The following is a 22,718-nucleotide window of genomic DNA, read 5'->3' as shown; positions in this document are numbered from 1 at the left end:
TCCACGTCATGGTTTCATGATTGTTGTTGTGATGCTGTTTGACCTTTTGTAGACATGACAGAAGAGTCTCCGAGGTTCATTATTCATCGATTGTAAATCAACTGCCAAGTACCATAACCATCTCACAAGCAATTCAATATCCACAATCCCATGAAGGTGGAGGTCAATTCCTATCGCGCGGTAGCCTATTGGATTTGGGATGTCTCGGACGAACCTCACAAGCTTTACCACTACGCCCCGCCGGACGAAGTTGGCCTTGACGATGACGACGATCAGGATGTCTGTGGTATATGCCAAGCGGCCTTCGAGAGCACTTGCCCCGATTGCAAGATACCCGGCGATGACTGTCCCTTGAGTAAGCCCACTGTATGTGTGTAGCAAAAACACAACGCTGATTTGTGCTGTTTAGTTTGGGGGGAATGCACCCACGTCTTTCACATGCACTGCCTGCTGAAGTGGATTGGTCAGAAGGAGGATGAATCACAACAACAATGTCCCATGGACAGAAGACCTTGGGGTAAGTGTTCTATTATGAGTATGCGCCTTTGACTAACAACTGAGCCAGTGACGGCCGATAGAAAGCCTGATAAACAATCAGCGGCGAGTCCTGGCCAAGTAGCCCAATATGGCCGCCCAGAGCACGATCATGCAGGTCAGCTGGATGAAATGTTGATGGGGGAGATGAGAGGTACTTCTAGAGGAGCGCACGCTCAGGTAGAAAGCAGCATGGAGGTTGACGAGCAGTAGCGTTCAGAGAGGGCCCTCGAGAAAAGGTTATTATTGTACTTGGCACGAAGGAAGTTATTGTCCCTGCTGTCCATGTAATTCCGCCCCTTGTTGTATAGATGTACTTGTACTCAAAGTATGGCCGAGTTCGCCTCCCTTGCACTATTCTCATAGCCAAAGTGATTGATATAGGAGCTGTGTGCGGCTCGAGGAACGCTCGTAAACTGAGTGTAGTCAAACGTCCGAATTGTTGCTTTTTTCGGGGATGGAACTGTCCGGACACGGCCTCCACGCTGCCCGGCCTTGCGCTGCACAGACGCCGCATCGCTATTGATCTGATATGTATACGTATAAATACCTCCTTTGCTACTTCAACACGTATCATTCACAAACGACCCTGGGCTCATCGAAGAAGAGGAACAAGTATCTGACCAGGCAGGATAAAAGGCGCTCAACATCATACCCGGAACAGCAGATCACGACGCACGAAGCAACCATCTTATGGACCAAGAGATGACTACAGTGGCATCTCCAGACATTATGGCGGTAGCGACAAGCCCAGACTCAAATCGAGCTGTACTCGAACAATCATCAGTTCTTCCAGGTTCAGGCAGGGCAGATGAAGGAAGCTCGATTGGAGGCGGAGAGCTTGAAAGAGACAGTCAGGAGGTCGGCCGGGAGACTATACGGGAGCCTTTGATGTATCACGATGTATGTCCTAATTTTTCCCATTATATTTTTCGCAAATTGGCTAGCGGAGTGATTGCTGACGTACTTGCCCTAAATTAGCTCAGCATCCATGCACTGGCTCAGAGGGGCGATACGGCGGCCATCGCTACTATGCTGCACGAGAACCCTTCGCTAAATCTTTCTGCCAGGGACGCTCAGGATGTGACGCCTTTACATTGGGCCGCTATCAACGCGCACATGGGAACATGTAGGCTCTTAATAGACAGTGGCGCTGATATCGACGCGATTGGTGGCGAGCTGAAGGCTACTCCTTTACAATGGGCTGCGAGGTAAGCTCCCTCCTTTATGCGTCCGAATCCAATACTCATATGATTATATTCGTAGAAATGGACATTTATATGTTGTGCATCTCTTAATATCAAGGGGCGCTGACCCAAATATACATGACTCCCAAGGCTTCAATACGTTGCACCTCATCACGCATTCCAGTGCCGTCATGCCGCTGCTATACATGGTGAGGGCGATACTTGGACTTATCGTGCTGACATCAACATGTAGCTACATCAACCGGTAGCCATCGATGAGAAGGATGCAGATGGTCATACTGCTCTCATGTGGGCAGCTTATCAAGGCGATGCTCTTTCAGTCGATCTCCTCATTAGACACGGTGCCTCAGTGAACTCAACCGACAATGCAGGCATGACTCCCCTTCATTGGGCAGCGGTGAAAGGCAACAAGGTCTCCATCATGCACCTTGTAGAAGCTGGCGCCAATCTGGATGCCAAAGAAGAAGCAGGGAAGACTCCGAGAGATATGGCAGAGGAATTGAAGGGTCTAGTGCCGTTCCAAAAGGGTCTCGAGGAGGCAGGGTGGAGCATTGATGGTGTGAAGATGGAAGGCAAATTGGGCCCTGTGAGTGAGGCAACCAGTGGTTCATAGCCCCAGCTGACCGTTAATAGAGAAATACCATCTTGGCTATCTTTTTGTTGCCTACAGCAGTGTTATGGTTCATCTTTAGTACGTTCAAGTGGTTACCGGTATATGTGGGCGTCCCGTTTGCCATTGCTGAATTCATGGGAATGCAATACGTGAGTGAAAAAAAATACCCAAGACAATCGACTGATCACCACTCCAAAGACCGTGGTCCTCGTTTTATTGGGCCATATCAAGACCCAAGACAAAGTTTCCACGTCCAACTACTTTGCATCTATCATCACCGCCAGTCTCATCTGGGTAGGCTACTGTTGGATTTCTAGGTTCGTCATCAACACTCCGGGATACGCTTTCAGCAATCTTGGCTTTATAATCATGTTTGTCGGCTGCTGTTGGACTTTCTGGAACGCCATCGTGACAGATCCTGGATTTGTGCCGAAGGGACAGCAGGATGCGGAAATTAAAGAAGTGAGTATAACGGCAATATGCGCATAAGGGTATCTGTTAAACTCCTATAGGTATTGGAAGATCTTGTGGACGCAGGAAGACTGAATGGGACCAACTTTTGTATCGTGTGCATGGTAAGTCTGTGTTCCATCTGCCTTCACACTAGGTTGATATTATCTTTACAGGCAAGGAAGCCCTTACGCTCCAAACATTGCAGAACCTGTAATCGATGTGTTGCCAGGTTTGACCAGTATGTATATCTAGTTGTTTGAACAAGTATTACCTGACAGCGCATAGCCATTGTCCTTGGATCTGGAATTGCGGTGAGTTAATTGCAGGCCATACCCGTCGTTTCAAGGCTGATAAGGTCACAGTGGGAGCGAAGAACCATCGATCCTTTTTGTTATTTGTGTTATTTTTGATTGGGGGAGTCATTCTCTTTATCAGACTTACTTTTGCCTGTAAGTTGCTGTTATACTTTGAATCATCTTTCTGATGTTTTCATCGACTATAGACATCCAGCAAAATGCCCCAGAATACATTCCCTCTCCTAATCCAGGATTAACAACGTGTGATATCTCTACCACTCTCTGCCAAGCAGGCGATTTCGATCCTTTCCTTCTTTGTACGGCGCTTTGGAGTACCCTTCAGCTCACGTGGACGTTTGTTCTGGCAATTTCTCACTTATGGCAAGTCTCCCGGCAAATGACAACGTTTGAAGTATCCAATCTTGGCCGATATGGCTTCATGGGTGGACGAGGGGGACAAAGCTTGAGAGACCAAAGCGGGGCGATGTTAAAGCAGGCCTCAGCTGTCGGGGCGGGCATCGGCATGAGTGGAGCCGGGGAGGACGCCGCTGGGCCCGCGGATGCCGAGGCCGGGCCAGAGGGGAACGCGTTACTCCCCCCGCCTGGGGGACATGTTCATGGACCTCAATGTCGACATGGTAATCATGCTCGTGGCCACAGCCATGGCGTGATGCATATATGCGGAGCTCTTTGGAAGACATTGACAGGACCGCTGATGACTATTTTGGGATTAGATAGGTTTACGAAGGGAAAGGCGTTGGGGGGAATGAAAAAAGCTGGGAGAGATCAGAATCCGTTTGATATGGGCATCGTCAAAGTAAATTCTACAGACCCTTACCCCATACAAAGCTATATAACTAACCGGCATTCAGAATTGCATAGATTTCTGGTTACCAGATAACGACGTCGACTATATGACTCTTTATGAAATACCTCCAGGAGGTTGGAGGGCTTATAGGCGAAAGCTTGCGATGGATAAGAGAATACCCGGCGGGAAGGGACGATATGAGCTCGTTAGCGAGCAAGAGGTATAGGGTAACGATGTGCATATATTCAGCAGGCATGCTATGGATACAACTTTACGATGTTATTTCACGGATGTGCTATTAGACTTGTACTTATACTTGTACCACTAGTACTTTGAAAATCTACGATTATTGATGGTATTGTTCTACTAGAAACAAATGCTCAGTTACTATCTCTCGGGACTGCTATTCTCTTCTTCTTCATTCGTTTCTTCTTCATTTCCACCTCGCGCTTGATTACCGCCTTTTGACTCAGTTTCCGCTTGAGATCCCTCTCCGGGCTGATAGCCTATTTCGCGTAGCGTTCTGATGATATACTCTTGCAAAATTATGCCTGGAGTCAAACAAGTTCAGATGGTCAGCCCAAAATCCGAAACATTGGTTTTGACTCGCTCACCAATAGCCATCAGACCCTCCCCTTCTATGGCACGATACATGTCTCTGACCTTATACTTCCCTCTAGGTCCCTGTATACGGCCTCTGTCCACTTTTTCTTCCTTTGCTACCGAGACGAACTCGCCATGTTCGTTGACAAGACTTTCTATATCCTGCGCATGGCCTTTTGACAGTAGCGAATCTTTCAAAACCTCAACTCTCTTCTTACTTGCCCACGGCATTGCTCGCTGACGTTTCTTAGGAGGCATTAATAATGAAGTCGAAGTATAGAAATGGGAGGCATGGTGATGGATAGCTTGAAGAAGATCACTGGTGGGCTTTGAGGGTGGAGGCACTTATCTCGTGTCAGTATAGATTTCGCATTTTTGGGGCCATACATACTTGGTGGAATATGAATATATTTCTCAGCCTCACGAAGGCGTTCAACTCTCCGGGCTTTACGAGCCGCCCATGCTTTTTTACCTCTTGAAGACGATGCTCCTTGATCGTCCTCAATGAGATTGTTTTCTTCCACTTCATCCTCTGAATCGTTTGTGCTCACTTCTACCGTATACTCTTCACCAAACGGATCTTCTTCGAGCCTTGGGTCATGAATAGCGCGCCCTTTGCCTCTGTTCAAGGCCGAAGGTTGAGCAGGCGGAGACGCAGATGTCGATGCTGAACTAGATACTGAACTGGACTGCCGAAGCGAGGGCCTTTTGGGAGGCCGCCTATATGACTGCTGTCGGTCCTCCATGCTTATTCTAATATTCTGGCTGGGAGGAGTGGGAAAAGGGACGATTTGTCTGCAAAAGCAAGGAATGGTGACCTAAAGATGTTGTTGTCGACATTTTAAGGGTACCGCGAACAGATGGGAGAGGCGGGAGAGTGGACACAACTTCCAAAAATCAAAAAAATATCCTCTACAATATTTATTCCAGACCTATTCCGTATCCTATAATCACAAACGACCAAACCGAACAGCCAAAATGGACATGGATTCAGCCCACCTCGATCCTTCCCTGCTCACCCTCGCTTTTCGCCTCATCAAAGCCGCTCAGGCAGCTGCTCCGTCCGTCCTTGCCGGCCTGCTCGCCGAGGGTGCTCCAGCTTGGTTCCAGGACGACGATCTGGGATGGTCATGTCTGCATTATGCCGCCGAGAGGAGAGAGCCAGAGTGTTTGAAAGTTCTGTTGCAAGGTGGGGCCGTATGGAATGCTGTTGACAAGTGGGGAAGGACAGCGGGCGAAATCTGTTTGTCGTTGGGCGATGAAGAAGGATGGTCGATCATCAGGAATGAAGGCATTAGAAGTGGTATGTCGGATCCTGTGGGATCTGGAAAATTGGCTTATCCGCTTGACTATGACAGAAATGTTGCATCATGCCCTTTCTGGTACTTTATCCCCGGACGCCACCAATAGCATCGTGCTTCGAGCAGAGGACAAAACTTCCGCAGGAGATAACCTTGTTTTTCTGAAGAGTAAGCTCACCTGGGATGTTGGAAAGGACGGTAAGGAGAGGGTACTGGATGCAGACGGTAACGGGTAAGGTCTTAATCATGGTGTACAAAACTTGTAACTGATTATGTTCAAGAGTCATGATGGGATGGGAAGAACCTCTTAGTACGCCTTACTGAACACCATCTTACTTTCCATCCTCTGACAGGCTGCTGTATAGTGATGGAACATGTAAAACGTCTTACAGAAGAGCATCCCAAAGCAAAATTAGGAGCCGAAGGCATGTCTGTCCTCAACGTAGGCTTTGGTCTCGGAATCGTGCGCTCTCATCTAGAACGACATTGTATAAATCTAACTCAAAGCAAAGGTCGATCGGTTATTCCAAGGATGTGATCCCAAGCCTTCACATCATACTATCATCGAAGCCCATCCCCAGGTACTGGAATACATCCATAAGAAGGGTGTCCACCTGCTTCCTAACGTCCGGATTCTCGAGGGGAGATGGCAAGACTGGTTGTTAGACGGCGGGAAGGTCGGCGATGTTTTGTCAGGTACACCTGATGGGATGGGCTTCGACGCAATCTTTGTCGATACTTTTGCCGAAGGATACGAAGGTGCGTTCGTGAAGGCTAAAGGTATTTGTAGGTAGCTGATAAACGAATGGACAGACCTTAAGGCCTTCTTTGAAGTTATTCCTGATATCTTGGATGCCGATAACGGCCGTTTCTCTTTCTGGAACGGTCTTGGTGCGACAAGTGAGTGGTTATGGGTTCTTTGCAGAAGGTTATGGACTAATTAACTTTTTTCCAGATCCGACCATTTACGCCGTATCATCAAGTCTCGCTGAACTTCACCTTGAAGATGTCGGTCTTCAAGTGGAGTGGCATGACGTGCTTATTCCTGAGAGTATGCGGGAGGAGGTATGGAAGGGCGTAAGGAGGAGATACTGGGATCTGCCTGGGTACAGACTGCCTATTGCTAAGATGGGCTTAAATTAGATGGTGGAAGAAGTAACAGTCAGTATGGATAACTATGGCTCAATACTGGTGTTATCGATTTACGAAGAACAAGAAACCTGGCATACCAATTGCTGCTACCAGCAGCTATATTCGCGTGGTAGTTCGGTGTTTATTAATAATATCGTCGATCCGATTTCGTTCTGCTCCATCATCTTGCCTGAGTTTTCCATCGTCGTAATTTTTTCCTTACAAGGGGAGTTTGTTACGTAAAGGAACGATGCCGTGTCTGCCGGTTTGGCCGGACCGAGTCTCGGCTATCTCCGACATTTTATCTTGGATGCCAGTGTATACTGAGGATTTTGACGATCTCGGACCAATTTAACCTTCCGAAAAAGCGACCGACTGGTTATTGCCTGTTCCTCCTTACCTTGCATTGCCGCCTCCCTCCCCGGGCTGACCACCCAGGGCTAGAACAGGGCTTTATGATGCTTGCAGGTGACAGTCCATCACCAATACCCAGTACTCCAAGTACCAAGCAATCCAGAACCCAGCAACTATGCTCTCGTCCCTGCGTGCATTCCCTTGGATCTTGGACGAACCGAAACCGACCAAATGCCGGATGTGAAAGAGTTGGAACTGCTAATTGCATATCCTGCATCTCCATATGACATCCCAAGTCTCCATATCTCGCATTTTATACCCGACATATCGCATTCCTTGAATCATTCTGCCTCGATTTTTAAATTGCTTTTGCAACTCAAAAAAAGAGAATCTTTTTCATTCATGTCAGCTGAACTGGACTAATGTCTACTAATTCTTTCATATAACCTAGGCCCATCAAGAGCAACCAGTTTTTCGCGCTTTTCTTCTTCATTCTGGTCGGTCATTCGCCCAGCAACCCAACAGGCCTCCATCTTCATTTTTTTACCACATTGCATACACTTTTCACACGACTTGTCGACCTTTCAGGCCGGCCCTCATGGCACATCAGCATAACGTAACACCAATCCAAACTATTTCCCCCAGTCTCAATTCTTTCATCCGATATACGCATTCAATATGTCTTCTGAGCAGGCAACCACTGCCATTCAGCCCGTTGTCGAAGCAAGACCAATCAACAGAAGGACAGAGTCTTCCACTTCAATAGAAGGGGTCGCTCCCAACCGTATGACCATGGCTTCTAGTAGCGCTACTCTATGCCAGTTGGGCGAGCATGACGACAAGCAATCAATGCCTGATGTTGAGCATCCTCCTTCTATTCCCGAACAAGCTTCGGGGTATAGCAAGTCAGAAAAGTCTCAAGTCCCTACGAGACAGTCATCCACTAAACACTCCCATCCCCATTCTCATTCTCATCAGCATCAGGGTGTAATCCCCCCCGTACCTTCTCCTGATGTCGTCTCAGTTTTTGACCCAGCTTCAATTGGAGGTGGTGGTCCGCTCAAAAGGATTGAGACACAGCGAAGCGAGCGATATGCCGAGGAGATGAGAGAAAGGGAAGCAAGAGAAGCTGATAAGAGCGAGAAGAAGAGTGGGATTCTTCGAAGATGGTCCACAGTTTCTAGAAGGCGCCCGGTTATGATCATGCCGCCCCATACTCATCGACACAGTGAAGATGAGATATCTCCTGTTGATGACGATCGAGACCACAAACATAAGCGATTGTCTTCCAACATTAGTCATCAGACTCTGGCGATTACTCCTACTCCTGACGAAAGAGAAAAGTATGGCTTTCCAGACGACAAGGAAGAAGGCTCCTGCGAGGCAGGGAAACATGTGCACGAGGAAGAGGTTGAAGAACACGTCTATCCTGACGGAGGTTACGGTTGGGTTGTACTCGGTGCTTGTTGTTGTCTGGCAGGATGTACTATGGGGTAAGTCCTTTGACACTTAAAGTGCTCAGACATTAAGCTGACAAAACGAAGTTGGGGTATGAACTGGGGTGTTTTTCAAGAGGTGATTATCTGATAGTTATCTAAGATGATAAGGGGCTAACCTGCTGTTAGTATTACCTGGACAGCGTCTATCCCGACTCCAACACTTCTGTCCTCTCCTTAGCGGGAACTCTGTGTGCTTTTGTGAGCGTTATTTGGCCGGACGTATTATCATTGATTGCTGACGTTCAACGGTGACTCAGATGATGAATGCCACGGCTTTTATTTCTGGAAGATATGGTGACCGATATGGCTTCAAGGTTTGTATCACACCGTGGGTCGTCCACCTCTGCTAACCCTATCCTCAGAGGGTGTTATACTGTTCCGCCGTCATCACTTGGCTCGGCCTTTTCCTCGCAGGCTGGTCAACCAAGCTCTGGCAAACTATTCTCACCCAAGTCAGTATATTTCCACCTTCAAGAGTTTACTTATTAATGCCAAATCGAATCAGGGCATTCTCACCGGCTTTGGTCAAGGCCTCTCTTTGCCCCTTTTCATGTCCCTTCCTTCGCAATGGTTCTATCGCCGCCGTGGCCTTGCCAGTGGGTTGGCTATCGGGGGTGCAGGCCTGGGAGGTGGCACCACAACATTGATCTGTAGAGAACTGTTGACAAGGGTCGGATATAGGAAAACTCTTTGGTGAGTTGTGTTTGTTTGTCACCGTAAACTGGTACTGATGGTCGCAATAGGATTCTGGCATGCATCAACCTATTCTGCATGTCCCTGTCTACATTTCTGATCAGGACAAGGCCGACTTCCCCAGAGGGCAAGGCAACTGGAAAAGGGCCTTGGATTGATTGGGCGGTGGTCAAGACTTCTTCTTTCTGGAGTTTGGTCATAGGCCTTGTCGTATCGACCACTGGTTATGCGTAAGTTAAGGAATTTCAATCTAACTTGAATCTGCCCTTGATTAGGTTAACTAAGTTCTGGATTTCCCACAGGATGCCTTTCAACTTCACTGCCCAATGGACAAGACTTCACTGCCCTAATCTCGACGCCATTCTTCTTGCGCTGTATGTAGGCTTACTGTGTTCACTGCTGCTCAGGATACTAATGGCTTGTTAGACCCGTTACACTGTTAGGCTACACTGTCTGTATAGGCCGTGCCCTCATCGGCCTAGTAGCAGACTTCTTGGGGCCCATGAACACTTTCATTCTGTGTTTCTTTTTGTCTGGGGTTGTCCAGTTATGCCTCTGGCTCACTGCGAGCTCATTTGCTTCCGTTTTGGTCTTCGCCGTAGTCTTTGGGCTGGTTGCCCCGGGATACATGGGGATCATTCCACAAATCATTGTGCAACTGTTCGGCCCAACTAATCTGGCTACCAATGTTGGGTGCGTCTTCGCTGTGGAATCGTATGTGTTACGACCCAAACTCATCCAACGCGTAGAATATTACTGCTCTTTAACGGTCCGGGTAATTTGATGGGTGGGCCTATTGGTGGTGCGCTGTTTGATGCAAGTGGAAGGACGAGTTTCAAGTACATGATAATTACGAGCGGTTGCTTGCAGATCGCCGGGGGTTTGATCACCTGCTGGGGTGAGTATTGATGTTAAAATATTTATGGAATTGACTCGATACTGATGGATGCTCATGCAGCGAGGTTCAAGACGAGCAGGAAATGGCGCCAGAAGATCTAATGATGGTAGAAATGGCGGCGTCCACCAGATTGCTTGCTGACATGGGATGATCGAGTGCGTATTTTTGGAGAGGACATGTGGAATGGACTGGAGGATGAGATCACCGGCGCATTTGGTGTATGATGACATGGAGGAGTGAGATACATGGACGAATTTTGTATTTTTGACGATCAGCCTCTATTTGTACATCCTCATCATCAGTACCCGACAGACACTAATTAATGACTTGCCAATCTAATGAAATAACTTTACAGTTGATGTTCAAAGTGCAGTTGCTGTCGGGGAGGTCGTCAAAACTTCAATAGAGGCGACATGATGATCTGCGAAACAGGGGGATGTTCTTTCAACCACGATATAGCTCATTCAGCACTTGTTCATAATTGTTCTCGGATATCAGCTGCAAAGTTAAAGAAGGCGCTATAGGCGCGAAACTGTCAAGCGATCCCTATCCCTCCCCCCGTCATATTTGTTTCAAACAAATACTATAGCTCTAATAATAGGGCCAACAAAAGCCAGAATAATGTCAGAGCTCCTTGATAGGTGGTAGAGTTCTATACAGTAAGATGCATGACGATGTTTGCCCTTGAAGAAAGGACTACCGATGATGTAGGTCTCCTGCTTGAAGTAGTAACTGTTGAATGGTAATCCCGGCATTACTTACTTGTTAATAATATCACGATTGTCGCCATCTCTGTACTATTCGGGCGGATTGGCTGGAGACAAGCGCTGGCCTAGAGCTTGGCGAGAATCTTACGTTTGTTAGTGTAAAGAGATAGCGTCAAGGGGTTTGAAACGTTCAGCCCTGTATCGACGCCAAGTTCTTATGGTGATTCTTAACATTCCGCTTGTTTAACTCATTGGAATGAATACACTTATGCTGTCGGTTCGAGACAAGATAGAGAGTGCAGAGGCATGAACGAACATCAGTTGAAGAATAAACTACTTGAAATGTACATAAATACTAAAATTAATGATGCTGTCGGCATTAGAAAGAAGACCTCGTCAAGGAACGAATGACGACCGCGGTGAACGGATGATTCCTGTCTCGCCCTATTCTCAAATTCACTGCAAATCCACATTTATATCTTCATCTCCTTCTTCCTCCTCTATCCTTCCAGCTGCTGGACGTAACAGCGGCATGATTCCCATTCGCCACAAGTCATGCTCGCTGGCGTCTTTGGCCGGGCGTACTCTGCCCAGAGCCACTTGCCGAGCTCCACAGCAATATCGATTCTCCAGCTCCCCGGCGACCCCGCCAGCCGATCAAGAAGAGCATCAAATTAAACCTCTCACAGGCAGCGCCAAGCTGTTTGCAGATGCTGGAGCCGAAGAAAAGATAACATCGAATGCTTCCAATCGTGATCACTTGCGAATGACTCAAGGACCCGTTTGGACTGGAGATGAGTCTACTACGGATGCTGTGCTGCGAATGCTGGTGGACGCTCATAAGCCATTGAGGGACAAAGGGGGGGTTAAACACAATGCAGCTGACGAGAAAATAAAGGGGTGGATGAAGGGGCTCCAACTGGAGCCTAGATTAAGTCCTGGGCCTTCTTCGCCACCTGAAGAGGCTCAAGAGATCGCATTAGAGAGTGTAGAAAAGGAGAACCCGCATAGAACGAAAATACCCCCTCATTTGCATCGGCCTTGGCATGCTACCTACACAGGAGAGTCCCGGACTGCTGAGGCGCCAAAGGTCAAATATGGGGCATTCATTAATAAACGGACGGATGGAGACTCCCTTACCAACTTACTTGAACTTCAACTACCTCCGAATGCGGATGGCAAAACCCGTGCAAAGGTGAAGGCTGCTCGTAAGTCGTCAATGCTTGTGGGTAGAATGGACAAAGCACGTGAAGGAGCATTGGATTATAAATTAGGTCTGGGAGTGGATGACACATATATGGTAGAGACCGGAGAAGAAGGGGAAGAAGGACAGACGTTCAAGGGGAATCGACAAATAAAGGGTAGCAGTGTTTTGGGAGCTCAACGAGGAAGTGCCAGTGGTATGAAGGCTTGGGCAGGTCTGGTAGAAGATCGGATATTGGTACGTTCCCTTTCTGCATCATGGGTATCTAAACTGACATTCGCGATTTTCAGAGAGCAAGAGGTGTGCATAATCACGATGTATTTGACGGACGTGCTAATTATTGTAACAGAGGCCGGATTTTTCAAAAATGCCAGCGGAAAAGGCAAACCAATTGTTGCCGATCCCGAGACAAGAAATCCTCACATTGGTGAGTAAAACTGCTGGTTCTAACGCCAAAGCTGACATATCACAGAGCGAGGAGAGCTTTTTATGAACCGCATCATTAAGCGACAGGGCGCTCTTCCACCATGGATTGAACTGCAGAACCTTCTTGACTCCAACCTCCGCTCGTTTCGCGCCACCCTTTTGACTACCTACAAGACCCAACTTGTCCGCAACGTCATCTCTACGAACGCCCTTCATCCTTTGCCTCCTCTGCATACGATTCCTGATCGGGATGAAGCCTGGGAAGCCAGAGAGTTCAAATTTCATCAAGAAAATGTTAAACAGATCAATGATCTCGTCCGTCGGATGAATACCCAAGCTCCTTCACCTGCGCGAAGGCATCTCATCACTCTCGAGGGAGAACTGAACAAGATTAGGGGGAACGTGTTGAAGAACGAGGTTTGGGAGGAGATTAAAAGACGAGCGGAAGAAAGTATCAACATGCCGTACCAACAGGAAAGACCTGGACTAGCGCCATTTATTTTTGACGGGGAAAATTGGACGAAGTTAAAGAATGCCACGAAGCGCTCATTTGGGACGGTGGCTGTGTCTGATACTGCGCCATTGGCTAATGCCAGTCTGCATGGTCTCGAGGGATCTTCAAAAGGATACTCTGGGGGTCCCGGGGGGGATCATTCGTCAGGGCCGAGCAGTTATAGCGGAAGAGATCCTCGCCCGCTCAGACTAATGGTCATGGCCGGTGTAAGTGTCGGTGTCATAATTTACCTCCGCCGTCGACCTGTTAAAAATGATTCGGCCCATCTTGATTCTTTTCGCCACCATCTACAGCCCACTCCGCCTCCCCAATCTGATATCGTCGCCTCTTCTCCCTCGGAGCCGCCCCTTACTTTCATTCGTATCATCGAGATCTACATTCTTGAGCCCATCGGAACTTTCTTCCGGTTCCTTCATCTAGCGTGTCTTTTTGTCCCCGTGATTCTCTCGTCTCCCATGCTTCTTGTAGGTAAACCGGGAAAGCGACATCGCAGCCGTAGTGGACGGCCGATAAACGAAGAAGAACAGACTTGGGGCGCTATCTGGTGGTACGGCTTTCTTGTCAAGCAAATGGAACGCGCAGGGCCGTCCTTCATCAAACTTGGTCAATGGGCGGCTTCCCGAGCCGATTTATTCCCTGCCGAGCTGTGCGAGAAAATGTCCAAATTGCATTCAAATGGAAGACCCCATTCTCTAGGGTACACCAAAAAAGTTATGGAGGCTGCGTTTAATATGGGCTTTGATGATATATTCGAAGAGTTTGGTGAGGAGCCAATTGGATGCGGTGCTATCGCCCAGGTAAAAGTTGTGTCTTTGGAGTTGATTGATAGGTGCTGATGATAAATTAGGTGTACAAAGCCAAACTCCAGTCAAAAATTCTGACTGACACCAAATTAGATGGATTACCCAGATCCACTGAGTCAGACACAGCTACTGTTGCCATCAAAGTTATTCATCCCCGCGTTCGCAAAACTATTCGCCGAGATATCGCAATCATGTCCATTTTTGCCAACTTTATCAACGCTTTCCCTGGTATGCAATGGTTCTCTCTTCCTGAAGAAGTTCAAGTATTTGGAGAGATGATGAACTCCCAACTTGACTTGAGAGTTGAAGCTTCCAACTTGGACAAATTCCTACATAATTTTGAGAAGAGAGGGAGAAGGGTTACGTTTCCCACACCGATCAAGGTGGGTGATGGAAAGAAAGAATTGGAAGAAGAGATGAAAGATGTCTTATTGGAGGAGTTTGAGGATGCCTTGCCACTCAAGTATTTCTTGCAAAATGGGGGAGGACCATACGATCACAAGATTGCAAACATTGGGTTGGATGCTTTCCTGGCAAGTTTAATTTTCAACGTTGCCGAATAAAGCTAATGGCAAGTAGGAAATGCTGCTGATAGACAATTGGACACACGGTGATTTACACCCCGGAAATATTATGGTCCGGTTTTACAAACCTACGACGACCGACTACTTATCTCCTCTCTTGCATGCTTTTGGGAAGAATCCTACTCCTTCAGCAGATGCGCCAGTCGCCTCTCATGATGATCTTGTGCATACCCTCACCGCTGTCTCCAAAGACAGGGAAAAGTGGTTGAACAAGCTTGACGAGCTGCACCAAGAAGGTTATGAGCCCCAGTTGATCTTTATCGATGCTGGTTTGGTTACTTCCTTGGATAGCAAGAATCGTAGGAACTTTCTCGATCTCTTCCAAGCTGTTGCCGAGTTTGATGGATACAAGGCTGGCAAACTCATGATCGAACGATGCCGTACACCCGATTTTGCAATTGACGAAGAGACATTTGCGCTCAAGATGCAGCACATCGTCCTCAGCGTCAAGTCTAAGACGTTCTCTCTTGCCAAGATCAAGATCAGCGATATCCTTACCGATGTGCTTAAGGCCGTCCGTCAACACCACGTGAAAATGGAAGGAGACTTTGTCAACACCGTAATATCTATTTTGTTGCTGGAAGGTATTGGTCGACAGTTGGATCCGGACATGGACTTGTTCAAGTCGGCGCTGCCGATTTTGAGGCAGTTGGGAAAGCAGATGGGCACGAGAGAGGCCATTCAGGCCACTCCAACTGGTAATATCCTCGCGATGATCAAGGTGAGTGTCCTGATAAAAATAGAAAAGGGTTAAGCTGACAGAATCTAAGCTGTGGGTCTGGGTAGAAGCAAGGCAGGTGGCGGGGGAAGTTTCTACCTTGGATGAATGGATGAAGGTTAGGATTTCAATACTGACTGAGCATCAACCGCTGACGGCATGAATTAGTACGACCGCCTCACGCCATCAATCTAGACTGGAATCCCAGCTGTGGCATCAAGACCGGCATCAAAGAAGAGTGTTGTGTGTACCATGTTGTAGAGTGCTATAATGATTCGACCGATCGTACAATTAGACTATGGGTATAGCTATGCAGGATATATCTCTTTTCCTTCCCATATTCATTTGCTTCGCCTTGATTGTCTATATGCTCTCATGATAGCCGGTACTGGGCTGACCCTCTCGCTTGTCTCGGGAGCCTTGTCCCATTTTGTTCCCCTCAAATCAGGTTTTCCCAATCCTCCCGCGGGCGCTTCTTCACTCAATAATCCCATGACCCCATCTAATCCCTCTACTCCGTCGATTTCTTGTCCTCTGAACTTGCTTTTGAGGATTCTATTGACCGCTTCATGGGAAATGCCAAATTTGCGGGAGAGGAAAGCCCGAGAAAAGCGCTCGGGATCCAGGGTATGCAGGGCTCGAAGACCGGCCATGGCAGAGAATGTAAGTTTTTTAGTGGGCTGCCATGGTCCGCATGGTTTGTGTGCGACAGTTTCAGGTAAGCTCGGAGTATGTGGAGTGTTCTGTAGTGGTGGGGTAGTGGTTGTGGGTGCAGATGAAGACGGTGATGTTTGTATGGGATGCGGTGGAGGACGTAGCAGAGGGCGATGTCTAGCCTTTTTGGATCTGGGCAGTTTTGGAAGAGCTTCTGGAGTCTGAACGTCCACTTTTGGCGCTCTTTTCCCAAGCACATCTCCCCTGGCTCTTCTCACAATTCCCGAGAATCTCTCCTTCGGCAAATCTTGCTTCCAAGACCCTACGGAAGACGAGGTGAAGCCTCGTGAGACGCCGGGGCAGAGCATGCACACAGACCTATGCAGTCTCGACCCGAATGAAGATGAGGCGGCGAGACATGAAGCCATTGTAAATGATTTTTTTGCGGGATATACTATGGGGGAGGAGTGTAGATATTTTGAATGCGATGATAAAGAGTGGAGGTTTTGTTATCGACTTTTTTTTTGCATTCTTTTTTTTAGTGACAATTTCCGGTACCACTTGTTAAAGATTGTTTACATTCTACATTTTACGTTCCGTACCTCCGAAATCTTCAGCAAAACGTCGGTCTCAATCAGCGCCCATATAGGCGTACATATACGAGCAGCCTTGCGCCCCAATATCAACTGTACAGCACATAGGAACGCTTATTTCCGGAGGAACATGTCTGCAGCTGCTCAAGTCGTCAACAGCGAGGAGCCACAGAGTGTGGGGGAAGAGTTACGGACAAAAAAGCAGTTCCCTACTTTCCCAGCCCCAGGAAAACCAAAGCATGAAAAACTAGGCGGATATGATTTCTACAGATCGATTGGTAGTCCGAAATTTGTGGTGGCTCCTATGGTTGACCAAAGCGAGCTTGTACGTCGTACTGATTGAAATGACACTGGCTCAAATGTTGACTGATGCGCTCTCCACTAGGCCTGGCGTCTCCTCTCACGGTCTCCTCTTCCTCCAGCTCTGGCAGGTCCATCGGAGACAGTGATAACACCGCAAGGCAAGACGTATATCCGCCATCCCGGTGGTGCCCACGTCTGCTATACGCCTATGATTCACGCCAAAGTGTTTGTGGATGCAAAAGGAGAAGGTGGACGTAATGGAGATGGTCAGTTTTGTCTGAGTTTGGATGAAGAAGGCGGGGAGGGTGTTATTGGTGGGGTGGAGGGAGGTGACAGGCCTCTCATTGTGCAGTTCTGTGCCAACGATCCCGATATTTTGCTGGCAGCTGCGAAGAAGGTGGAGCATAGGTGTGATGCGGTGGATATCAACTTGTATGGCAACTTCAATTAGCTGTGTTCGGATGCTTTTTCAGCTAACAAGAAAGTCTAGTGGATGTCCCCAAGGCATTGCTAAACGAGGTCACTATGGCTCTTTCCTCCAAGACGAATGGGAGCTTATACATAAACTTAGTAAGTCATTTTTCTCCCTCTTCTTTCTCTCAAGGCCTCGCAGTCTCTGATGCTTGCTAGTCTCTACACTTCACGAGAACCTCTCTGTCCCCGTGACTGCCAAGTTCCGCATCTTCCCCGACCTCGACAAGACCATCGCGTATGCTCGTATGATGGAAGCCGCTGGCGCTCAAATCCTCACCTGCCACGGCCGTACTCGAGAGATGAAGGGCCAGAACACTGGTCTTGCCGATTGGGAATACATCCGCGAAGTGAAAAAAGCTGTCAAGGTGCCTGTCTTCGCGAATGGAAACATACTGTACAGGGAAGATGTGGACCGGTGTATGGAGGTGACAGGTTGCGATGGGGTGATGAGTGCAGAAGGCAACTTGTCCAATCCCGCTATTTTTATGCCCCCCGAACATCCTCACGCCCACCCGCCTATAACGATGCTCGCCCACCGATACCTCGACATTGTGGAAGCGCTTGATACTCCTACCGCAGGAAGCGCTATCAAAGCGCATCTTTTCCGACTTCTCAAACCTGTCCTCGACACGGACGAAGAATTACGCGTGCAGATCGCTACTTGCCGATGGTCTGACGGTATGGACGGTTTCCGCGAGATTATTAGAGATATCGAAAGACGGTGTGCACCTGTTCGTGAAGCTCTCGGAGCTGATTGGAGACCACCTGCTGTTGATCCCAAGACGGGCTATCGATCCCTCCCGATGTTTGCCGCTCAGCCCCAGATCCGTGCGAAACCCGTGTCGACCGAGATTGGGGGCCACGAAGATATGGTATCGCGTCCCGTATCCCCCGGGAAAGATGGTGAAGACCGTATGTTTGACACACCGAATATCACGACTGCACCGGCGTCTTCCGTCCCCGGTACGGTCCTCTTTTCCCGATCACACCGCCACACGAGTTTGGGTCAGACGGAGCGCTGTGTCCATTCGGACTGTACGGGTGTTGCGGCTACACGGTGTCCTACACGGGCATGTATTACGCATTGCAGGATATTGCGTGCGGTGGAAGCTGGGTATACGAGGGAAGAGGCTGAAGCGGAGGGTGCAAAGGGGGGGCTGGTTGGGATGGGCTGTGATGCGCATGAGGAGAAAGTGAGGGCGAGGAAGGAGAGGGAAGCGAGGAAGCGCAAGGGGAGAGAGATGGCAAAGGAAAAGGCAAAGGAGAGGAAGAAGGAGGAAAAGGCCAAGGCGAAGGAGGAGAGAGAGAAGAGCAAGGAAAAGGTGGAGATGACGGAGGAAGAAGCATCGTTTGCAGCCGGGTTGGCCGTAAATTTGTAGCAATTGTAGCATGTTTTCGTTCTTTGGCATGTTTTTTTTTTGGGGGGGTGGTTTTTTTGGATAATCATTGCATGGCATCGTATAGCCCCGTATGCATGGGGGCTGATCCTCTCGTAAATAATCAACAAACCATCTTTTAATCAACTTTCCATCTTGTGACGCTATCCGTATCATCCCCTTCAGCATCCAATAACAATTCAAGACTCCATACGGCGAGGAGCAGTGCAATGTTGACCCATCGCCACCATGTCTGTGAACCGCCGTCTAGCACTTTTTGGGGATATCAGTAAAGCTTCAAAAAAGGAAAAAAGAGGTGGAAACAAGGACACACGTAAGAGATGGGTGTAGACAGCTATGAGGATAGCACGGCGATAAGACAAGAAGACGGTTGTGATTCTCATATTCTTGCTGTTTGTTAGCTCATTTCTTCAACCCATTTGACAAAAGAGACGGGCGTTGACATACAGCAGGTTCATCGCCGAGCGTCCGCCCATCCCAAAAACCTTCCCTTGCATCATCTCTATCATCCCAGCCCATACTGGCTCTCCTCAGCACGGGTACAATTTTAGCGGCGAGGTGCAGGACGGTTACGCGGTATATCAAGGATAGGACGAGGTGGGGAGGGAGTGTTTCGGAGACTTTGATGAATGAGGGGACGGCGGAGTGGAGGGCGTAGGTGAGCAGGGAGTTGATGGAGGGTTCGACGGTCGGCGGGAGGGAGTGGGATTGACGGAGGGGAGACGGGGAAGGGAACCATGATGATGAGGCGAAAGTGCCGCTGGGCATTTCTGCTTCTACGCCGGAAAGCCAGGCAGAGTAGACGACGTAGACAAAGACAAGACTTGTTTCGAGGACGTTTGTGCGTTTGAGGGAGAAGCCGATGAGGGAGAGGAAGAGGACGGCGGTGAGGGCGGCGCCGAGCAAAAAGGCAGGGAGGGGCAAGCTGGGGAATGTCTGCATGGGTTTTTTTATTTGAGCATATGTTATATATATATTAAGACGGGCACACCTTGATGACACCGGCGAGACCGGCACAGTAGACGAGTGCGGCTGCTACGAGGGCAACGACGGTCCTCCACTCCAAACCGTCGTCCCTGTCCTCCTCGTCTGCCCACCCTTTACCTACACGGCCTGCGACCTGGATGACGAGGAGTGTGCTTATGCCCTCGAGGAGCGTGAAGAGGGGGCTGACCCACCTGAGGATCTGGGCGTAGGCGAATGGGAGGATGTTGACGAGGCAGTGGGAGAGGGACGGGCCTGGGAGCGGGGGTGCGAGGTGAAAGTAGAGGGTGAGGAGGGCGAGTGCGGCAGAGATGGCTGGGGAGAGGACGGCGAGGACGGATACGAGGGGTGCGAGCCAGGTGTTCTTGAGGCAGAGGCGGAGGGTGGAGTAGAGGAGATGGTGTGCGGTGAACAGCAGCGAGAGCAGCAGAAACGACGACGGGCCGAGCAGCGAGAGCGCAGCAGGCAGGCCGAGGAGGACCTGGGAAAAGGTCGCCAGCCCCTGTGTGAATGAGAGCACGGCGAGTATGCCCATCGTTTAATTGCAAGACGCTTTTGTTGTTCATACAACAATGAACTCTTAATAATAAACAAAAACAAATCGCGGGCTCGCCTAAGAAAGAGTAAAAAATCCCATATTTGACGCTTATCACTTTTGATTTCTCATCGTCGCCCACATGCTGTCCCGACACCACTCTCGGCTCGCCGCCGTATCCCTCACGAGGCCAGCCACCAGGTCCCCACTATCATCGCTGCACGCGCGCTCCTACAGCACGCCGTCGTCGTCGTCGTCCGGTAGTCCACCCAGGGTCAAGACGACAGCGTTTCTATCAATCACCTTGCTGACTTGTGCCTACCTGCTCTACCGCTACGAATCTGAACCTGAATCCGGGTCCGGGCCCGGGTCTAGGTCTGGGAAACTCCTCCCCTCGCGAAAACCTACTTTCCAGCTCTCTATCCGGACCGGCCGGGGTGGTGTGCAGACGTACGAGTTTGAGCGCAAGCCGGACGATCAGGTGGAGCGAGAGTTGCGGGCCCATGAAATCTCGCGGAGGATTGAGCGGAAGGGTAACCCTGTGGTGAGGTGGGATAATAATTGGTTGGGGTCGAATGAGCCATGCGAAGATCGTTGGGCGACGGATCTTGTTTCTAGGGGCGGGGATGGGGACGGGGATGGGGAGCAAAGAGCAGTTGGGGGGAGGATCAGGGAAGCTGTGCGTTTTTGGACAAGGTGGTATAGGGGAGACTCGATTGGTCCCGAGTCGACTCTTTCCAATGACAACGACAACGACGACGAAGAGACGGCGCGAGGGAAACGCGATTTAATGCTGTTCTCCATCATGGACGGTCATGCAGGGGATGCAACCTCTAGCCTATTACAAAAATCGCTCCATCCGACAATTAGCGATGCTCTTGCCGGCCTGCAGCGGGGGAATGTGCCGCATCGTCATACTGTGTGGGAGCAGTGGGCGGGTTACCTGAGCCCGTGGTATTGGCTGGCGACGGACAAGGTCTGGACGCCAGAGAATGTCTCCAAGACTATCCAGAATGCGTGCGTGCTTGAATATGTCTTTGCATTCGTGGGGATAGCCAACTAACTAGTTTACAAAAAATATATAATGACAGGTTTGTGCAACTGGACGACAGCATTTGCCAAACGCCGCTCAAGCTCCTGCCCACCCTCTCCTCCCAACCACCATCATCCACGTCGTCGCCTACTCCTCGCGAGACACTGGTAGCCCTCGCTCAACCAGCGGCTGCTGGTGCCTGTGCGATCAGCACACTTGTTGATTCGGAAAACGATGATCTCTACGTAGCAGTTACCGGCGACTGTCGCGCCGTCGCTGGATGGGAGGGGAAGGATGGGAAATGGAGATGTGATGTTTTGAGTGAGGATCAGATGGGCGATAATCCTCGAGAGATTGAGAGGTAAAAAATTGGGGTTTTTTTTTTGTTTCTGCCATTTACTAATATACAGATAGGATGAGAAGCGAACACCCGGCGTCAGAGCGGGATACAGTCATCCGGAACGGCCGTGTCCAAGGCGGTCTGCAGCCAACTCGCGCATTTGGTGATGCCGTTTACAAGTGGACAAATGCCCAAGCTGCTCAGTAGGTTTTTTTTTTATATGTATTCTAATATAAATTGGCGGGCTGATATGTTTGGAGGATCGCGGACGCTTTCCGGGCACAAGGTGAAAAGCCTCGTTCAGGTCGGCCTTGGAACTATACCCCTCCGTATGTGACTGCGCGGCCTGAAGTGACTTTTCGCAAACTCAACCCGCACACTGGGGAGAAACTGCGGTTCGTCGTGCTTGCTACCGACGGATGTAAGTCTGATTGAATGGTCGCATGTGAAAAAGCTGATATGCAGTCAGTATGGGACAGGATAACGTCGGAAGAATCGACGCTGCTTCTCGCTTCCTACCTCGCCCACCCGTCCCACACCCCACTTCCTAAATCAGCGCTCCCTAAGCGTTTCCCGCTCGCGCCACCGCCACCCGGCGCGGAACGTCCATACCCCGCACAAGACCTTCCTGCACCGACGGGCGAGGCGGCAAGTGATACCTGGGTATACGAAGGCGACGAGAATGCGGCGACGCATCTGATCAGGAACAGTCTGGCGGGCGGCGACGTGAAGACTCGCGGCGAGTTGGTGAGTCTCAGCGGCAAGGTGTCGAGGTGGATGAGGGATGATATCACTGTTACGTGAGTGTGGCTGTATGGTGTGGAGAGTTGGGCTAATGCTTGCCCAGGGTGGTTTTCTTTGGCGAGTAGGGTGGTTTTGGCGATGAGTAGAGAGCTAGAGTTGCATAGGACGGACAAGTTGGTAGAGTCGAGTATGTATTGCATGTACTGCATGGCAAGTCTGTACAAGTAAAAGTGTAAGTAGAAGTGTAAGTAGGAGTATACGTAGAAGTATAAGTAGGAGTATAAGTATAAGTACAAGTAGAAGTGAATAGTGGC

At 49.3% G+C, this 22,718-nt stretch overlaps 10 protein-coding genes; 7 read left to right on the top strand and 3 right to left on the bottom strand.

The window, feature by feature from the left end:
- The first annotated feature begins 35 nt into the window (after positions 1-35).
- Positions 36-901, top strand: CNAG_00437 (anaphase-promoting complex subunit 11). XM_012190923.1 has 3 exons: positions 36-355; positions 410-517; positions 566-901. Exons 1-3 carry the CDS (start codon positions 151-153, stop codon positions 745-747), a joined length of 495 nt encoding a protein of 164 aa, XP_012046313.1. The 5' UTR covers positions 36-150; the 3' UTR covers positions 748-901.
- A 190-nt stretch (positions 902-1,091) lies between these two features.
- Positions 1,092-4,312, top strand: CNAG_00436 (palmitoyltransferase AKR1). XM_012191324.1 has 12 exons: positions 1,092-1,437; positions 1,516-1,745; positions 1,801-1,930; positions 1,975-2,328; positions 2,376-2,504; positions 2,554-2,817; positions 2,868-2,930; positions 2,982-3,046; positions 3,094-3,119; positions 3,171-3,257; positions 3,311-3,921; positions 3,977-4,312. Exons 1-12 carry the CDS (start codon positions 1,228-1,230, stop codon positions 4,136-4,138), a joined length of 2,331 nt encoding a protein of 776 aa, XP_012046714.1. The 5' UTR covers positions 1,092-1,227; the 3' UTR covers positions 4,139-4,312.
- CNAG_00435 (hypothetical protein) lies at positions 4,132-5,844 on the bottom strand. XM_012191323.1 has 3 exons: positions 4,907-5,844; positions 4,527-4,859; positions 4,132-4,463 (listed from the first exon to the last, which is right to left on the bottom strand). The coding sequence occupies exons 1-3, from the start codon at positions 5,259-5,261 to the stop codon at positions 4,300-4,302; spliced, it is 852 nt and encodes a 283-aa protein (XP_012046713.1). The 5' UTR covers positions 5,262-5,844; the 3' UTR covers positions 4,132-4,299.
- Positions 5,371-7,107, top strand: CNAG_00434 (arginine N-methyltransferase 2). XM_012191322.1 has 7 exons: positions 5,371-5,818; positions 5,874-6,048; positions 6,098-6,126; positions 6,182-6,279; positions 6,329-6,575; positions 6,630-6,716; positions 6,772-7,107. The coding sequence occupies exons 1-7, from the start codon at positions 5,494-5,496 to the stop codon at positions 6,957-6,959; spliced, it is 1,149 nt and encodes a 382-aa protein (XP_012046712.1). The 5' UTR covers positions 5,371-5,493; the 3' UTR covers positions 6,960-7,107.
- Positions 7,108-7,291: 184 nt separating this feature from the next.
- On the top strand, positions 7,292-11,074 carry CNAG_00433 (hypothetical protein). XM_012190922.1 has 11 exons: positions 7,292-8,794; positions 8,846-8,876; positions 8,927-8,998; positions 9,058-9,114; positions 9,163-9,252; positions 9,306-9,493; positions 9,544-9,723; positions 9,796-9,867; positions 9,920-10,186; positions 10,243-10,391; positions 10,452-11,074. Exons 1-11 carry the CDS (start codon positions 7,980-7,982, stop codon positions 10,490-10,492), a joined length of 1,962 nt encoding a protein of 653 aa, XP_012046312.1. The 5' UTR covers positions 7,292-7,979; the 3' UTR covers positions 10,493-11,074.
- A 457-nt stretch (positions 11,075-11,531) lies between these two features.
- Positions 11,532-15,687, top strand: CNAG_07359 (Atypical/ABC1/ABC1-C protein kinase). XM_012190921.1 has 8 exons: positions 11,532-12,539; positions 12,593-12,602; positions 12,652-12,729; positions 12,775-14,039; positions 14,090-14,578; positions 14,625-15,350; positions 15,400-15,465; positions 15,516-15,687. The coding sequence occupies exons 1-8, from the start codon at positions 11,631-11,633 to the stop codon at positions 15,540-15,542; spliced, it is 3,570 nt and encodes a 1,189-aa protein (XP_012046311.1). The 5' UTR covers positions 11,532-11,630; the 3' UTR covers positions 15,543-15,687.
- On the bottom strand, positions 15,564-16,468 carry CNAG_00430 (hypothetical protein). XM_012190920.1 has 1 exon: positions 15,564-16,468. Exon 1 carries the CDS (start codon positions 16,427-16,429, stop codon positions 15,689-15,691), a length of 741 nt encoding a protein of 246 aa, XP_012046310.1. The 5' UTR covers positions 16,430-16,468; the 3' UTR covers positions 15,564-15,688.
- Positions 16,469-16,522: 54 nt separating this feature from the next.
- On the top strand, positions 16,523-18,857 carry CNAG_00429 (tRNA-dihydrouridine synthase 1). The gene is made up of 4 exons (XM_012190919.1): positions 16,523-16,919; positions 16,980-17,329; positions 17,388-17,467; positions 17,528-18,857. The coding sequence occupies exons 1-4, from the start codon at positions 16,725-16,727 to the stop codon at positions 18,748-18,750; spliced, it is 1,848 nt and encodes a 615-aa protein (XP_012046309.1). The 5' UTR covers positions 16,523-16,724; the 3' UTR covers positions 18,751-18,857.
- CNAG_00428 (hypothetical protein) lies at positions 17,406-20,358 on the bottom strand. XM_012191321.1 has 4 exons: positions 19,760-20,358; positions 19,216-19,704; positions 19,082-19,154; positions 17,406-19,020 (listed from the first exon to the last, which is right to left on the bottom strand). Exons 1-4 carry the CDS (start codon positions 20,285-20,287, stop codon positions 18,887-18,889), a joined length of 1,224 nt encoding a protein of 407 aa, XP_012046711.1. The 5' UTR covers positions 20,288-20,358; the 3' UTR covers positions 17,406-18,886.
- CNAG_00427 (type 2C protein Phosphatase) lies at positions 20,329-22,694 on the top strand. XM_012190918.1 has 6 exons: positions 20,329-21,304; positions 21,379-21,681; positions 21,735-21,863; positions 21,921-22,081; positions 22,130-22,460; positions 22,508-22,694. The coding sequence occupies exons 1-6, from the start codon at positions 20,430-20,432 to the stop codon at positions 22,527-22,529; spliced, it is 1,821 nt and encodes a 606-aa protein (XP_012046308.1). The 5' UTR covers positions 20,329-20,429; the 3' UTR covers positions 22,530-22,694.
- Positions 22,695-22,718: the final 24 nt, after the last annotated feature.

The sequence above is a fragment of the Cryptococcus neoformans genome, chromosome 1 (genome assembly GCF_000149245.1).
Source record: "Cryptococcus neoformans var. grubii H99 chromosome 1, complete sequence".
Taxonomy (NCBI): domain Eukaryota; kingdom Fungi; phylum Basidiomycota; class Tremellomycetes; order Tremellales; family Cryptococcaceae; genus Cryptococcus; species Cryptococcus neoformans.
Note: the sequence above shows the minus strand (reverse complement) of the source record. Positions and strands in the feature narration are given on the sequence as shown.

Bases quoted from the DNA above. Each gene is read 5' to 3' on its own strand.
- CNAG_00437 (XM_012190923.1), top strand. From the start codon at position 151: ATGAAGGTGGAGGTCAATTCCTATCGCGCGGTAGCCTATTGGATTTGG. The intron at 356-409 runs GTAAGCCCACTG...TGTGCTGTTTAG, and splicing joins CGGCGATGACTGTCCCTTGA to TTTGGGGGGAATGCACCCAC. The intron at 518-565 runs GTAAGTGTTCTA...CAACTGAGCCAG, and splicing joins CATGGACAGAAGACCTTGGG to TGACGGCCGATAGAAAGCCT.
- CNAG_00436 (XM_012191324.1), top strand. From the start codon at position 1,228: ATGGACCAAGAGATGACTACAGTGGCATCTCCAGACATTATGGCGGTA. The intron at 1,438-1,515 runs GTATGTCCTAAT...GCCCTAAATTAG, and splicing joins AGCCTTTGATGTATCACGAT to CTCAGCATCCATGCACTGGC. The intron at 1,931-1,974 runs GTGAGGGCGATA...ATCAACATGTAG, and splicing joins TCATGCCGCTGCTATACATG to CTACATCAACCGGTAGCCAT.
- CNAG_00435 (XM_012191323.1), bottom strand. From the start codon at position 5,261: ATGGAGGACCGACAGCAGTCATATAGGCGGCCTCCCAAAAGGCCCTCG. The intron at 4,860-4,906 runs GTATGTATGGCC...ACACGAGATAAG, and splicing joins ATATATTCATATTCCACCAA to TGCCTCCACCCTCAAAGCCC. The intron at 4,464-4,526 runs GTGAGCGAGTCA...GTTTGACTCCAG, and splicing joins GGAGGGTCTGATGGCTATTG to GCATAATTTTGCAAGAGTAT.
- CNAG_00434 (XM_012191322.1), top strand. From the start codon at position 5,494: ATGGACATGGATTCAGCCCACCTCGATCCTTCCCTGCTCACCCTCGCT. The intron at 5,819-5,873 runs GTATGTCGGATC...TGACTATGACAG, and splicing joins GAATGAAGGCATTAGAAGTG to AAATGTTGCATCATGCCCTT. The intron at 6,049-6,097 runs GTAAGGTCTTAA...ATTATGTTCAAG, and splicing joins CTGGATGCAGACGGTAACGG to AGTCATGATGGGATGGGAAG.
- CNAG_00433 (XM_012190922.1), top strand. From the start codon at position 7,980: ATGTCTTCTGAGCAGGCAACCACTGCCATTCAGCCCGTTGTCGAAGCA. The intron at 9,253-9,305 runs GTCAGTATATTT...AAATCGAATCAG, and splicing joins GGCAAACTATTCTCACCCAA to GGCATTCTCACCGGCTTTGG. The intron at 9,494-9,543 runs GTGAGTTGTGTT...TGGTCGCAATAG, and splicing joins GGATATAGGAAAACTCTTTG to GATTCTGGCATGCATCAACC.
- CNAG_07359 (XM_012190921.1), top strand. From the start codon at position 11,631: ATGATTCCCATTCGCCACAAGTCATGCTCGCTGGCGTCTTTGGCCGGG. The intron at 14,040-14,089 runs GTAAAAGTTGTG...ATGATAAATTAG, and splicing joins GATGCGGTGCTATCGCCCAG to GTGTACAAAGCCAAACTCCA. The intron at 15,466-15,515 runs GTTAGGATTTCA...GGCATGAATTAG, and splicing joins CCTTGGATGAATGGATGAAG to TACGACCGCCTCACGCCATC.
- CNAG_00430 (XM_012190920.1), bottom strand. From the start codon at position 16,429: ATGGCTTCATGTCTCGCCGCCTCATCTTCATTCGGGTCGAGACTGCAT.
- CNAG_00429 (XM_012190919.1), top strand. From the start codon at position 16,725: ATGTCTGCAGCTGCTCAAGTCGTCAACAGCGAGGAGCCACAGAGTGTG. The intron at 16,920-16,979 runs GTACGTCGTACT...GCTCTCCACTAG, and splicing joins TGGTTGACCAAAGCGAGCTT to GCCTGGCGTCTCCTCTCACG. The intron at 17,330-17,387 runs GTATGGCAACTT...AAGAAAGTCTAG, and splicing joins GATGCGGTGGATATCAACTT to TGGATGTCCCCAAGGCATTG.
- CNAG_00428 (XM_012191321.1), bottom strand. From the start codon at position 20,287: ATGGGCATACTCGCCGTGCTCTCATTCACACAGGGGCTGGCGACCTTT. The intron at 19,705-19,759 runs GTGTGCCCGTCT...AAACCCATGCAG, and splicing joins GTCTCGCCGGTGTCATCAAG to ACATTCCCCAGCTTGCCCCT. The intron at 19,021-19,081 runs GTGTGTCCTTGT...ATCCCCAAAAAG, and splicing joins TGTCTACACCCATCTCTTAC to TGCTAGACGGCGGTTCACAG.
- CNAG_00427 (XM_012190918.1), top strand. From the start codon at position 20,430: ATGCTGTCCCGACACCACTCTCGGCTCGCCGCCGTATCCCTCACGAGG. The intron at 21,682-21,734 runs GTAAAAAATTGG...ATATACAGATAG, and splicing joins AATCCTCGAGAGATTGAGAG to GATGAGAAGCGAACACCCGG. The intron at 21,864-21,920 runs GTAGGTTTTTTT...ATATGTTTGGAG, and splicing joins ACAAATGCCCAAGCTGCTCA to GATCGCGGACGCTTTCCGGG.